Genomic DNA, 15,399 nt, shown 5'->3' on the forward strand with positions numbered 1-15,399 from the left:
AAGGGGGAGGTATTGAAGGGGAGGGAGAGGGATGGAAGGGGGAGAGAGGGATGGAACGGGAGGGAGAGGGATGGAAGGGGGAGGGAGAGGGATGGAAGGGGGAGGGAGAGGGATGGAAGGGGGAGAGAGGGATGGAAGGGGAGGGAGAGGGATGGAAGGGGGAGAGAGGGATGGAAGGGGAGGGAGAGAGATGGAAAGGGGAGGGAGAGGGGTGGAAGGGGGAGGGATGGAAGGGGAGGGAGAGGGATGGAAGGGGGAGAGAGAGGGATGGAAGGGGGAGAGAGGGATGGAAGGGGGGGGCATAATTGCAGCTGCTAAGCTAGATGATACCTAATAGACAGGGAAAGAAAAACAAGAGGTGAAGAGATCCAGAATAATGTCCAAAAACCTCCACTATTGACTGTGGTTCTGGTTGTTCTTTCTTCTGCCTAAGGAATGTTCCTCATCCCCTACCAAGGAGAGGTAACCTTTTAAGCTCCTGGTTCTCCAGCTCGTGTCTGTGTGTGCCTGCTCTTGATTATGTGTGCGTCTCTTTGTCTCTCTCTCTCTCTCTCTCTCTCTCTCCCTCTCTGTGTGTGTGTGTGTCTGTTCATGATTGTGTGTGTGTGTTTGCCTATTTGTGCCTGCTCATGCATGAGTGTGTGTGCAGTCTGTACAGTCAACAGGTTACTTTGTTCACTCAAAGTGTGTTGGAGGAGCTGAACTCAGGGCACTGAACCCCAGCGCAGTATGGTCAGAGCAGTATGCTCAGCACTTAAAGAACAAGACAAATATGTTATATCCGACAATTAAACCAATGGCTAAACCCAAGGTCTAATTATATGAAGAAAAGACAGGGGTTAGAATACCAGACAGGAAGACACTGGGAGGATGCAGAGAAGGAGAGAGAGAGGGAGAGAGAGAGGGAGAGAGAGGGAGAGAGAGAGGGAGAGGGAGGGAGAGAGAGAGGGAGGGAGACAGAGAAAGAGAGGAGAGAGATAGAGAGAGAGAGGAGAGAGAAGACAGCAGGAGCAACGAGAGAGATAAATAGAGAGAGAGAGTGAGAGAGACAGAGGGAGAGAGAAGGAGAGAGAGAGAGAGACAGAGAGACGGATGGAGAAAGAGAGAAAGAGAGAGGAGACAGAGTCGGAGAGAGAAAGAGAGAGAAAGATAAATAAATATAAATACCTTTCCCATCCCCTCGCTCCCTTTCCCTTTCTCATCCCCTCGCTCCCTTTCCCTTTCCCATCCCCTCGCTCCTTTTCCCATCCCCTCGCTCCCTTTCCCTTTCCCATCCCCTCGCTCCTTTTCCCATCCCCTCGCTCCCTTTCCCTTTCCCATCCCCTCGCTCCTTTTCCCATCCCCTCGCTCCCTTTCCCTTTCCCATCCCCTCGCTCCTTTTCCCATCCCCTCGCTCCCTTTCCCTTTTCCATCCCCTCGCTCCCTTTCCCTTTCCCATCCCCTCGCTCCCTTTCCCTTTCTCATCCCCTCGCTCCCTTTCCCATCCCCTCGCTCCCTTTCCCTTTCCCATTCCCTTGCTCCCCATCTCATCCCCTCGCTCCCTTTCCCATCTCCTCACGCCCTTTCCCATCTCCTCACGCCCTTTCCCATCTCCTCACGCCCTTTCCCATCCCCTCGCTCCTTTTCCCATTCCCTTGCTCCCTTTTCCACTCCCTCGCTCCCTTTTCCATTCCCTCGCTCCCTTTCCCATCCCCTTGCTCCCCATCTCATCCCCTCGCTCCCTTTCCCATTCCCTCGCTCCCTTTCCCATCTCCTCACGCCCTTTCCCATCCCCTTGCTCCCCATCTCATCCCCTCGCTCCCTTTCCCATTCCCTCGCTCCCTTTCCCATCCCCTCGCTCCCTTTTCCATTCCCTCGCTCCCTTTCCAATTCCCTCGCTCCCTTTCCCATCTCCTCACGCCCTTTCCCATCCCCTCGCTCTCTTTCTCATCCCCTCGCTCCCTTTCTCATCCCCTCGCTCCCTTTCTCATCCCCTCACTCCCTTTCCCATCCCCTTGCTCTCTTTCTCATCCCCTTGCTCCCTTTCTCATCCCCTCGCTCCCTTTCCCATCCCCTCGCTCCCTTTATCATCCCCTCGCTCCCGTTCCCATCTCCTCGCTCCCTTTCCCATCCCCTTGCTTCCCATCTCATCCCCTCACTCCCTTTCTCATCCCCTCGCTCCCTTTTCCATCCCCTCGCTCCCTTTATCATCCCCTCGCTCCCGTTCCCATCTCCTCGCTCCCTTTCCCATCTCCTCGCTCCCTTTCCCATCTCCTCGCTCCCTTTCCCATCCCCTTGCTTCCCATCTCATCCCCTCGCTCCCTTTATCATCCCCTCGCTCCCGTTCCCATCTCCTCGCTCCCTTTCCCATCCCCTTGCTTCCCATCTCATCCCCTCGCTCCCTTTCTCATCCCCTCGCTCCCTTTCCCATCCCCTCGCTCCCTTTATCATCCCCTCGCTCCCGTTCCCATCTCCTCGCTCCCTTTCCCATCCCCTTGCTTCCCATCTCATCCCCTTGCTCCCTTTCCCATCCCCTCGCTCCCTTTATCATCCCCTCGCTCCCGTTCCCATCCCCTCGCTCCCTTTCTCATCCCCTCGCTCCCGTTCCCATCTCCTCGCTCCCTTTCCCATCCCCTTGCTTCCCATCTCATCCCCTTGCTCCCTTTCCCATCCCCTCGCTCCCTTTATCATCCCCTCGCTCCCGTTCCCATCTCCTCGCTCCCTTTCCCATCCCCTTGCTCCCCATCTCATCCCCTCGCTCCCTTTCCCATTCCCTCGCTCCCTTTCCCATCTCCTCACGCCCTTTCCCATCCCCTTGCTCCCCATCTCATCCCCTCGCTCCCTTTCCCATTCCCTCGCTCCCTTTCCCATCCCCTCGCTCCCTTTTCCATTCCCTCGCTCCCTTTCCAATTCCCTCGCTCCCTTTCCCATCTCCTCACGCCCTTTCCCATCCCCTCGCTCTCTTTCTCATCCCCTCGCTCCCTTTCTCATCCCCTCGCTCCCTTTCTCATCCCCTCACTCCCTTTCCCATCCCCTTGCTCTCTTTCTCATCCCCTTGCTCCCTTTCTCATCCCCTCGCTCCCTTTCCCATCCCCTCGCTCCCTTTATCATCCCCTCGCTCCCGTTCCCATCTCCTCGCTCCCTTTCCCATCCCCTTGCTTCCCATCTCATCCCCTCGCTCCCTTTCTCATCCCCTCGCTCCCTTTTCCATCCCCTCGCTCCCTTTATCATCCCCTCGCTCCCGTTCCCATCTCCTCGCTCCCTTTCCCATCTCCTCGCTCCCTTTCCCATCTCCTCGCTCCCTTTCCCATCCCCTTGCTTCCCATCTCATCCCCTCGCTCCCTTTATCATCCCCTCGCTCCCGTTCCCATCTCCTCGCTCCCTTTCCCATCCCCTTGCTTCCCATCTCATCCCCTCGCTCCCTTTCTCATCCCCTCGCTCCCTTTCCCATCCCCTCGCTCCCTTTATCATCCCCTCGCTCCCGTTCCCATCTCCTCGCTCCCTTTCCCATCCCCTTGCTTCCCATCTCATCCCCTTGCTCCCTTTCCCATCCCCTCGCTCCCTTTATCATCCCCTCGCTCCCGTTCCCATCCCCTCGCTCCCTTTCTCATCCCCTCGCTCCCGTTCCCATCTCCTCGCTCCCTTTCCCATCCCCTTGCTTCCCATCTCATCCCCTTGCTCCCTTTCCCATCCCCTCGCTCCCTTTATCATCCCCTCGCTCCCGTTCCCATCTCCTCGCTCCCTTTCCCATCCCCTTGCTTCCCATCTCATCCCCTCGCTCCCTTTCCCATCCCCTCGCTCCCTTTCCCATCCACTCGCTCCCTTTCCCATCCACCTTGCTCCCCATCTCATCCCCTCGCTCCCTGTCCCATCTCCTCGCTCCCTTTCCCATCCCCTTGCTTCCCATCTCATCCCCTCGCTCCCTTTCCCATCCCCTCGCTCCCGTTCCCATCTCATCCCCTCGCTCCCTTTCCCATCCCCTCGCTCCCATTCCCATCTCATCCCCTCGCTCCCTTTCCCATCCCCTCGCTCCCTTTCCCATCCCCTTGCTTCCCATCTCATCCCCTCGCTCCCTTTCCCATCCCCTCGCTTCCTTTCCCAGCCCCTCCCTTTTCCATTCCCTTGGTCCCTTTTCCATTCCCTCACTCCCTTTCTCATCCCCTCGCTCCCTTTCTTATCCCCTCGTTCCCTTTCCCTTCCCCTCGCTACCTTTCCCATCTCCTCCCTCCCTTTCCCATGCCCTCGCTCCCAAAGCTGTGCTCTGCATCCAAGAGACTCTTCCTCTTTTATCACTGCAGGTAGACTATCACACACACAAGCAAGCGAGTACGTGCACACGGATACACCCACTCACACACACATAGGCAGGCAGGAAAACACACACCCATCCCCAAACACACACTCCTGATGTCCTGCAGCTCTCCCTGCCTGGCTCATATTTCCTAATGGCTGTAGGTCCCCTCAGGGGCCTAAGGTGTCTGTTAAACACACAGACAGATAGACAGCCCCTGACTGGCCTTACTGTATTACCCTCTTTCAGTAAGTGGCTTGGAATGAGACCCACAGATCAAAATAAGGGGAAAGAGGAAGAATGCTCCCCATTGTCTTTTCTGTCGGCTGCAGTATACAGTACAGCATGTTATTGTCTCACAGTAGACTATGTACCGGGGTATCAGATCTGCTAGATTTCCTTATGTTGGCGGTTTCCATGGTTTCAGAAAACATGAAGTACTAGTTTCCCCTAAGAAAACTGACATACCCGGCACAGACAACACAATGAATGTAACCACTGCGAGGTGAATGAATTGACTGTAGCCGGAGAGAGTGATATCTTGGTAGAACCAGCCATGTTCATCCTCTCCTGCTGCCTTCCTACATTGGTGGTGGCAAAGCGCTCGATAATCCAAACACAGTTTTAGATGGACTTAAAACTCGGGGAGGTTTCATTCATAATGACTGGAGACGTCTTAACTCTCAAAGTCTTTGTGTGTGTGAGCGAAACCAAGACCATTCGCGGTTCTCTCACTGGCCGAGCGAAACTAGTGCTAAGAATATTTATTGTTGAGGGCTATCCATGTCTGCTATTGTGAACAGAATGCATGACGTTTTACTTCTAAAGAGGTGTGACTGTCAACAAGTTCAATTGTGAATACAGAGTTGGGTATATTATGTGTCACGTAGTAGATTACATCTCTTTGGTCTGAAACCATTACATCTATTTGGTCTGAAACCATTACATATCTTTGGTCTGAAACCATTACATCTCTTTGTTCTGAAACCACCCTCCCTGCGTGTCCATTTGTATTGGTCTCGCTGTATGGGTGTGCATTGTATGCAATGTATTGTGTCTGTTGGTCCGTCTGTCCAGCGTCTCAGCCCTGGATAGGGGAGTGGTAACCCTGTGCAGCACATATACCAGTACACTGCTTAAAGTGTGTAAACCATCCATGATAGTATCTCATTATGTCAGAGCCAGAGAGAGACGGAAGAGAATGGGGGGGTAGAGGGAGAGGAGAAGGGAGGGGACGCCTGCCGGCCGGCCTCTGTATGTTTGGGGGAGCTTCTTCCATGATGAGAGGTCAGTGTGAACAGCCTTGACTGCCCATCATCCATATACCACAGGGACCAACCACACTGTCTTCCCTATACAGGCCAGCAGTACAGCATTCTGGGGCGGCAGGTAACCGAGTGGTTAGAGCATTGGGTCAGTAACTGGATCGAATCCCAGAGCTGACAAGGTAAAAAAAAAATGTAATTCTGCCCCTGAACAAAGCTGTTAACCCACTGTTCCCAGGTAGAAAGTCATTGTGGGCGGCAGGGTAGCCTAGTGGTTAGAGCATTGGACTAGTAACCGGAAGGTTGCAAGTTCAAACCCCTGAACTGACAAAGTACGAATCTGTCGTTCTGCCCCTGAACAGGCAGTTACCCCACTGTTCCTAGGCAAATAAGAATTTGTTCTTAACTGACTTGCCTAGTTAAATAAAATTGTACAGGCCTAAAGTACAGTGCTCTCCCCTATACAGGCCTGCAGTACAGGGTGCAGGCCTGTATAGGGGAGTGTTAATGCTGTACTGCAGGTAACCATTACCACTCCCCTATACAGGCCTACAGTACAGTACACTCCCCTATACAGGCCCGCAGTACAGCATTACCACTCCCCTATACAGGCCTGCAGTACAGCATTACCACTCCCCTATACAGGCCTGCAGTACAGCATTACCACTCCCCTATACAAGCCTGCAGTACAGGGTTACCACTCCCCTATACAGGCCTGCAGTACAGCATCTCTCCCTTATACAGGTCTGCAGTACAGCATTTACCCCTCTCCTATGCATTACAAATCCCCTATATAGGCCTCCAGTACAATTATGCCTCTCCCTTATACAGGTCAGCAAGTCAGCAGTACAGCATTACCTCTCCCTTATACAGGTCTGCAGTACAGCATTACAGCATTACCTCTCCCCAATACAGGTCTGCAGTGCAGGGTTACCACTCCCCTATACAGGCCTGCAGTACAGCATCTCTCCCTTATACAGGTCTGCAGTACAGCATTTACCCCTCTCCTATGCATTACAAATCCCCTATATAGGCCTCCAGTACAATTATGCCTCTCCCTTATACAGGTCAGCAAGTCAGCAGTACAGCATTACCTCTCCCTTATACAGGTCTGCAGTACAGCATTACAGCATTACCTCTCCCCAATACAGGTCTGCAGTGCAGGGTTACCACTCCCCTATACAGGCCTGCAGTACAGCATCTCTCCCTTATACAGGTCTGCAGTACAGCATTTACCCCTCTCCTATGCATTACAAATCCCCTATATAGGCCTCCAGTACAATTATGCCTCTCCCTTATACAGGTCAGCAAGTCAGCAGTACAGCATTACCTCTCCCTTATACAGGTCTGCAGTACAGCATTACAGCATTACCTCTCCCCAATACAGGTCTGCAGTGCAGCATTACCTCTCCCCTATACAGACATGTAGTACAGCATTACCTCTCCCCAATACAGGTCTGCAGTACAGCATTACCTCTCCCTTATACCGGTCTGCAGTGCAGCATTACCTCTCCCTTATACAGACCTGTAGTACAGCATTACCTCTCCCCAATACAGGTCTGCAGTACAGCATTACCTCTCCCTTATACAGGTCTGCAGTACAGCATTACCTCTCCCATGTACAGGCATGCAGTACAGCATTACCTCTCCCATGTACAGGCATGCAGTTCAGCATTACCTCTCCCCTATACAGGCATGTAGGACGGCATTATCTCTCCTCTATACAGACCTGTAGGACAGCATTATCTCTCCTCTATACAGACATGTAGGACAACATTACCTCTCCCCATGTACAGGCCTGCAGTACAGCATTACCTCTCCCCTATACAGACCTGTAGTGCAGCATTACCTCTCAACACCACTGGGTGGCGCTGTGATTCTTCTGTGTTTCTTGGCATTTCTTCTTTGTTTAGGATTCCATATCTTCTCAGCTAATTCTCTCTGCCTCCTTTTTACCATTAAAAAGGTGACACATTCACAGGTTTCAGGTGGGTGGTGTTGGATGAGAAATAAATACAATGAGAGAAAAAAATAAACTCTGAATGACGGACAGTTTGGGAAGCTCATTGTTACTAATGATGCCAAACCACACAGCAAGAGCACTTAAAACCAATGGAATGGAATCAAACTACGGTAGGCATTAAAACGGATTGATAATCGTGGCTTTAGAGCTAGGGGTACAGCTATGGGCCGGTGAAGACTGAGGAGAGGGCTATCCTAGGGATATGACATCATGATGAAAACAGTATATAATACGAACGGGAGGCTGAACAGTTTGTGGGGGGGTGAATGGTGTGTGTGTGAGTGTGTGTTTCTGCATGCCTCTCTCTTCTCCTGCCTCCTGCATATGTATGTGTAACATGATCTGCTACCACTCTATTGATTAGTCCAAGAGCAGAGAGGCTGCAAACACTGGGTCAGAGGTCACTGGTCAGGTCAATGCCTTCCTTATCCTCCCTCAGCCTGTGTGTGTGTGTGTGTGTGTACGTGCGTGCGTGCGTGCGTGTGTGTGTGTGGTATAGCTCAGTGTGGATTGCTATGTTGGGACTGGTGGTGAGTGGCTGGGATCAGGGTCTAAATCTCTAGAATCATGTTGGCTTTCCAAGCTCATTAAACCAGTTTCACTCCGGTGAGCAAGCATGCCCCAACAGCAAACATATTTGACCCCTGCCGTGTGTGTGTGTGTGAGTGTGTGTGTGTGCCTGTGAGTGTGTGTGCGTGTTTGGTTTGTGTGTGTGTGTGTGTGCGTGTGTGTGCGCATGTGTGCCTGTGAGTGTGTGTGAGTAAGTGTGTGCCTGTGTGTGTGTGTGTGTGCCTGTGTGAGTGTGTGTGTGTGTGTGTGCCTGTGTGTAGGTGTGTGTGTGTGTGTGTGTGTGTGTGTGTGTGTGTGTGTGTGAGTGTGTTCCTGTGTTCCTGTGTGCTAGGCCTTTGTCTATCTGTGACATTACTACATAGGATAGACCATCATATTCAATAGTTTAAGAAAACAACAGTTTTATGGGCTACAGTCAGAGGCTACATGTGTAGCAAGGGAACTGGGAGATTTCTAATCAAAGCAAAATGTAATTAAAATTACGAAATTAAGTTGGTTAAATGAAAAGGAGTAGGCTTCAATGATCAACCAACCGGTAGCTGTTGTTTCATATGAACGCAGTTGTTGTAGACATTTCATGGGGAGTGCTGCAAAATAGCCTCTATTAGCCTCGCTACTTTAGCTAGCTAGCTTGCTAACTTAGCTGGATACTGTAACTAGCTTCTTCACAACAATGTGAATGCAGTCAATGCAGTCAAGTCAGGCACTACCAGATGGTATGATAGATAGCCTGTGGTAGCAATATGTTTATCTACTAGAGCAATTGGGATTGGCTACTTTCTCTCTCTCTCCCTCTTTGCCAATCACATAGAGTACCTCACAGTGGCCCCTGCTTCTCTCTGGCCCCTCCCCCACACCCTTCTCCTGAAACAAGCAGAGTACAGTGCACCATCTCTCGCGCGCGCATCGAGCAAGTCTCCATTGAAGATTCAAATGTATTTCTTATTTCGACTATCCGGATATCCGAAAAACTATCATGATGTTATTCGAATTCTGAAATCATTTTAGCATAATCATTTTTTTAGGTATTTTACCCCCCTTTTTCTCCCCAATTTCGATCTTGTCTCATCGCTGCAACCAACCAACAGGCTGGGGAGGTGAAGGTCGAGTCATGCTCCAAAACATGGCCTGTCAAACTGCGCTTCTTTTTTTTACATTGAAAAATAAACATTTTTACCCCCTTTCTCCCCAATTTTGTGGTATCCAATTGTTAGTAGTTACTATCTTGTCTCATCGCTGCAACTCCAGTAGGGGCTCGGGAGAGACGAAGGTCGAAAGCCATGCGTCCTCCGAAACACAACCCAACCAAGCCGCACAGCGCACAACCCAACCAAGCCGCACAGCCCACAACCCAACCAAGCCGCACTGCTTCTTAACACAGCGCGCATCCAACCCGGAAGCCAGCCGCACCAATGTGTCGGAGGAAACACCGTGCACCTGGCGACCTGGTTAGCATGCACTGCGCCCGGCCCGCCACAGGAGTCGCTAGTGCGCGATGAGACAAGGATATCCAAACCCTCCCTAACCTGGACGACGCTGGGCCAATTGTGTGTCGCCCCATGGACCTCCAGGTCGCGGCCGTCTCTGGTGGCACAGCTAGCATTGCGATGCAGTGCCCTAGACCACTGCACCACCCAAACGGCGCTTCTTAACACGCGCCCGCTTAACCTGGAAGCAAGCCGCACCAATGTGTAGGAGGAAAGACCGTTCACCTGACGACCGAGGTCAGCCCACAGGCTCCCGGCCCGCTACAAGGAGTCGCTAGAGGGCGATGAGCCAAGTAAAGCCCCCCTGACCAAACCCTCCCCTAACCCGGAAGACGCTGGGACAATTTTGTGATACAGCCCGAGATTGAACACGGGTCTGTAGTGACGCCTCTAGCACTGTGATACAGTTACTTAGACCGCTGTGACACTCGGGAGGCTCTACTGAAGTCATTTAAAATGCCCATCCCTAATGTGTGTGTGTGTGTGTGTGTGTGTGTGTGTGTGTGTGTGTGTGTGTGTGTGTGTGTGTGTGTGCGCGTGCGTGTGCCTATGATCCCAGAATTGCACAGTACAGTGAGCATTCCGGCTTCTGTATGACTTAGTGACTGTGCACCCCAAACAAGTCTCTCTCTGTCAGTGTGCGATCAGAGTTTTCCCAGTGTCAAACACTTTGCCCCCTGAGTCAAGCTCACATAAACTACATGGCTTTTTATTATGACATGACTGCAGTGGCCGAACCTCTGCAGGAAGAATCAGACTTTTATGACAGCCAATACTTCAACCCGAGTTGGTCTGGAGAGCTTCCTCTGAAAGACAACGCAGCAGCTTTACTTCACTTTTCAGGTTTCTTTCCCAGCAACACAACTTTTCTTCCTCCTGCCGGAGACTGAACTCTGCAGTCATTAAAAAGTCCTGGGAAGTTTGAAGCTCCTGTTGTGTTTCCAGGTGATAGGAAGTAGGGCTTTGTGTAAATGTTTGCTGCCTGCGCTGGACAAAAGAGTTGCCGTTGTTTCTCTTGTTTGTTAACGCATTCACATCAGGCATGGTTGCAATACGGGCCCATTACAACAGCTATTATTAGGGCCGACAAGCCATTCGTTCCAATTACCATTACCAAAACACTGGGAGAAGTAAGCAAGGCAATCTTAAGTCAAATTGATTGCATCTCACTGCCACTATCTACAACTGCCAATTGATGACCTGGCATCGAGCCTCTGCCTCTGCTATTCAATTTGTGGGTGTTGGTGTGTTTGTGTGCGTGTGCGTGTGTGTGTGTGTGTGGGATTCCTTTCTTCCTGACTGTGATTAGCGGGTTGTAAAGATCTGTTGAGTAATGGGTTTAGACGGGGATAAAATGCACCGTCTCTACAGATTAATTAGAAATCATAACGTGGGTAAGTGCTTTACATGCATACATATTGAAACATGACTATTGAACCCAGAGTTCCCTATTAGGGCAACGTAGACCTACGGGTATTAGATATCCAGATCTACAAATGGATGTGAACTTGTGATTGCATGTGCTGGGTCTATTATATTTTCTCTGTGCTGTTAACTTTGACCCCCTTCCCCCCCTGCTTTTCCCAATGAGCAGATTTCATGGATATTTGGTTGTTTTTCAGAGAAGGAAAACATGACGGGAGAAAGTCACCACAGCAATCCTCTGCAGATCTCAACCCTGGAAGTGGAAGAGAAAATCACCATCATCAGACAGAAAGTGACAGGAGAAAGTAGAGGAAGAAAGAGAGGTAGATACACAGAGATATAGACCAACAGATTGAATAGCTTGAACGAGAGAAAAGAAAGAGAGAAAAAAAGAGAGCAAGATACAGAAAGCGAGAGAGAAACCCTGCAGAGAAGCTCGACCAAACACGTCGTGTCTCTTTACCTGGCGCAGGTTGCGGGTGACGCGAACATCGTGCCAGGCGTTGTCATTGAACTTCCCATTGACGGGCTCCACCAGCGCCTCGAAGGCGCCCGAGCCCAGGTTGATGACCAACCAGACGGCGCCGCTCTTCAGCGACAGGTTGACGTAGTCGGCCGACTTTCCCGTGTGCAGCATGAGGCCGTTGCGCTGCAGCGTGCGAAAGGAGAGCGTGATCTCGTCCGTGCTGCTCTGGATGGGCGTCAGCGACAGGTCATAGCAGAAGAACTCGTTCCCCTTGAATGTGGCCACCGACACTTCCTTCCCTGGAGAGACATGAAGATGAAGAGGGGGGGGGGTTACAGTTACAGATGTGTATAGCTCATATAGAGCTGCTGGAACTCATGTTTGGTGTATTTCTGTATTGGTGACACACACCCAAGATACAATTGGAAGCAAAAGATACGAGAGAGAGATGTATGGAGATAAAAGGGTGAGAAAGACAGGCGAAGAGGTCAGAGTAAGGTCGACATTCTTGTTCTTTCTGTCAGTCCACCTGCCACACATTATTTCAGCAACAGTCAAAGGAAGTCAGCTCACACTACAGACACGGGTCAAATCCCAATGAAACGGCGGAGGAAGACACCGTTTCCAAATGTCTCGTAATAAAACAGACTACATCCTGTAATTACAATGAATAATGAGGTCTCTCCGCACAATGTGGACACTCAACACCTCATAACTCTTCCTATTCATGTGTCTATATGAGCCAGGTTGCTCAAGATTCACTTCGAAATTGGACGTTTGTTCATGTCCCGAGGACGTCCAGTGGGGGGGTTTTGCCTTCGAAACCCAAAACCCCCCGAAATGTAACGTTTGGAGAAAATTTGATACACGTCAGAATCTGAAGTCAAATTAGTCAAACCGTGAGATCTTGTTATACCTCAGGTACTAGGGTCTATCACCAAGCTGCCATCCCAACAGAGCAGTGATCCACACAAACACCATGCTGTTGTAATTTCACCGTGTCCCTGAGGACGCTCTGAGGGGATCCAGCTCAGGTAATGAGGTTCACTTGAGAATCAGGGGGAACCCTGCGAGGGAGGGGATTGGATAATCCCATTTATCCCAAAGTTCTATTACTGCAAATCACTCCAATATCTGCACACATTTCCCAGGGGAGGGCAGGGTCGGGAGGGCCAGATAGATTGAGGACCACCATCTCCTGAGCACTGAATTACAATTATAGAGCTGAGAGTGGCTGTGAGAGAAGTAGTGACAGTGGTGGTGAGAGTAGTGGTGAGAGTGGTGGTGAGAGTAGTAGTGAGAGTAGTGGTGAGAGTGGTGGTGAGACTGGTGATGAGAGTGGTGGTGAGAGTACTAGTGAGAGTAGTGGTGAGAGTAGTGGTGAGAGTAGTGGTGAGAGTGGAGGTGAGAGTACTAGTGAGAGTAGTGGTGAGAGTAGTGGTGAGAGTAGTGGTGAGAGTGGTGGTGAGAGTAGTAGTGAGAGTAGTGGTGAGAGTAGTAGTGAGAGTAGTGGTGAGAGTAGTGGTGAGAGTAGTGGTGAGACTGGTGATGAGAGTGGTGGTGAGAGTACTAGTGAGAGTAGTGGTGAGAGTAGTGGTGAGAGTAGTGGTGAGAGTGGAGGTGAGAGTACTAGTGAGAGTAGTGGTGAGAGTAGTGGTGAGAGTAGTGGTGAGAGTGGTGGTGAGAGTAGTGGTGAGACTGGTGATGAGAGTGGTGGTGAGAGTAGTGGTGAGAGTAGTAGTGAGAGTAGTGGTGAGAGTAGTGGTGAGAGTAGTGGTGAGACTGGTGATGAGAGTGGTGGTGAGAGTACTAGTGAGAGTAGTGGTGAGAGTAGTGGTGAGAGTAGTGGTGAGACTGGTGATGAGAGTGGTGGTGAGAGTGGTGGTGAGAGTACTAGTGAGAGTAGTGGTGAGACTGGTGGTGAGAGTAGTGGTGAGACTGGTGGTGAGAGTAGTGGTGAGAGTGGTGGTGAGAGTAGTAGTGAGAGTAGTGGTGAGAGTAGTGGTGAGACTGGTGGTGAGACTGGTGGTGAGAGTGGTGGTGAGAGTAGTGGTGAGAATGGTGGTGAGAGTAATGGTGAGACTGATGGTGAGAGTAGTGGTGAGAGCGGTGGTGAGAGCGGTGGTGAGAGTGGTGGGGAGACTAGTGGTGGGATGCAGCCTTCAGGTTTTTCAAACTTATAAACTGGGTTTTTTGAGCTCTAAATGCTGACTGGCTGACATCTGTGGCATATCAGACCGTATACCACGGGTATGACAAAACAGTTATTTTTACTGCTCTAATTACGTTGGTAACCAGTTCATAATAATAATAACACACCTCGTTTCACTTCCTTATGTTATAATTAAGCAATAAGGCATGAGGAGGTGTGGTATATGTCTCTATATATATATATATCTTGGCTAAGGGCTGTGTCCAGGCAATCCGTGATGCGTTGTGTTAAGAACAGCCCTTAGCCGTGGTATATTGGCCATATACCACACCTCCTCGGGGCTTATTGCTTAATTAGAGAGGACATGGACATCAATTGATGTAGGATTGCTGTCATTTCTGTTATGTGTTAAAATAATGACTTTTCAAGCACATCAATCAAAGTGATTTGACTATGTATTTAACATGTCTGATTAAGCATTCACTCATACAGGCTTTTCTTTTCAAATGGCAGTCATAAAAACTATAGAAACGCCTGCACATACAGTATTGTGAACATGCATGTACGGACACACACAATCATCCCATAACTGAGGTAGACAATGAATTCTCCATTTAATGAAGAGAACTATGTTTTATTTTTAAATTGGAATTTAGAGTAATCTCAGACGAGGCGGAAAGGCATCATGGCGTGGAGGAAACAAGAAAACGAGAGAGAGAGAAAGAATAGAGATAGAAAGAGAGAGGCAGCGAGAGAGAACGAATAGAGAGTGCGAGAGAATAAAGAGAGAGACAGAGAGAGAGAGAAAGAGATAGAAAGAGCGAGAGAAAGAATAGAGAGAGAGAAAGAATAGAGAGTGAGAAAGAAAGAAAGAGAGAGAGAATAGAGAAAGAGACAATCTCTGGTAAACAGACTCCTCACGGTCTCTGTTTCGCTGATGTAGTAAGAACAAAAGCGTGGTAAATGGACCGCAGTAGCCATTTTCAATTATGTCTTAAGTTAGGAGAGAGAGAGAGAAAAAAAAAACAGAAAAACAACTAGTTGGGTTGTTAACAGTAAGCAACAAGCAGCACCATTAGTGGTGAGAAGTTTGGCTCTTCTCACTGATATTTTCAAGTCATTCAGTCAAAAGAACGAATCTTTCGACTCATTTCGTTCATTTGATTCAGTAATGTCCAATGCACAGATGACCCCCTACTGGCAAACAATGAATTAAAAACTCAAAAAGAATCATGATTCTACAAACCTCTCGTTCACCATAGAGGGCTTATTATTGGAGCTGTCATTTGTGACGGAGACTCATAAATGTGTGCTTCATTTTTTTTACATTTGTGATTGCTAGGCATAGAAATAAGATTGTTAACGGTTACCTTTGAGGTCAAGTTGCGGACACAACCAGACTAGATTGTGAATTACTTTTCGGAATGACACTGCTTGACTGCCGCAAGGGAGATTAGCACAATACCGTTCACAAACTACAGCAGCCCAATCGATTCGTTCTCGAGTTCGAGTTTTGAGCAGAGAGAGGCTGGCTGCCTATGCTTTGGTTCTAAGATGTGTCCATCGAGTAACATTCAATAATCAATTAACAGCATTCATTCTTGCACCACATGCGATCAATTATCAGTTCTTAACATGATGCCTGCAGCATGATCTATTTCCCCTCGCTCACATGATGAACAGATGCTGGTCAGAGTACGTCTCTGGAGCCACTGAGCCGGAGGGGTGGGTATTAAATCCT

The 15,399-nt window shown here is 49.8% G+C and overlaps 1 protein-coding gene across 4 annotated transcripts in view; it reads right to left on the reverse strand.

The window, feature by feature from the left end:
* LOC110500696 (neurexin-2) overlaps window positions 1–15,399 on the reverse strand; it is a 1,070,834-nt gene that overhangs the window by 573,364 nt on the left and 482,071 nt on the right. For all 4 annotated transcript variants that reach the window (XM_036958142.1, XM_036958143.1, XM_036958144.1 and 1 more), the window contains exon 6: window positions 11,504–11,805. In XM_036958142.1, the coding sequence (XP_036814037.1) occupies window positions 11,504–11,805 (302 nt within the window). The remainder of the gene's footprint in view (window positions 1–11,503; window positions 11,806–15,399) is intronic.

The sequence above is a fragment of the Oncorhynchus mykiss genome, chromosome 21 (assembly GCF_013265735.2).
Source record: "Oncorhynchus mykiss isolate Arlee chromosome 21, USDA_OmykA_1.1, whole genome shotgun sequence".
Taxonomy (NCBI): domain Eukaryota; kingdom Metazoa; phylum Chordata; class Actinopteri; order Salmoniformes; family Salmonidae; genus Oncorhynchus; species Oncorhynchus mykiss.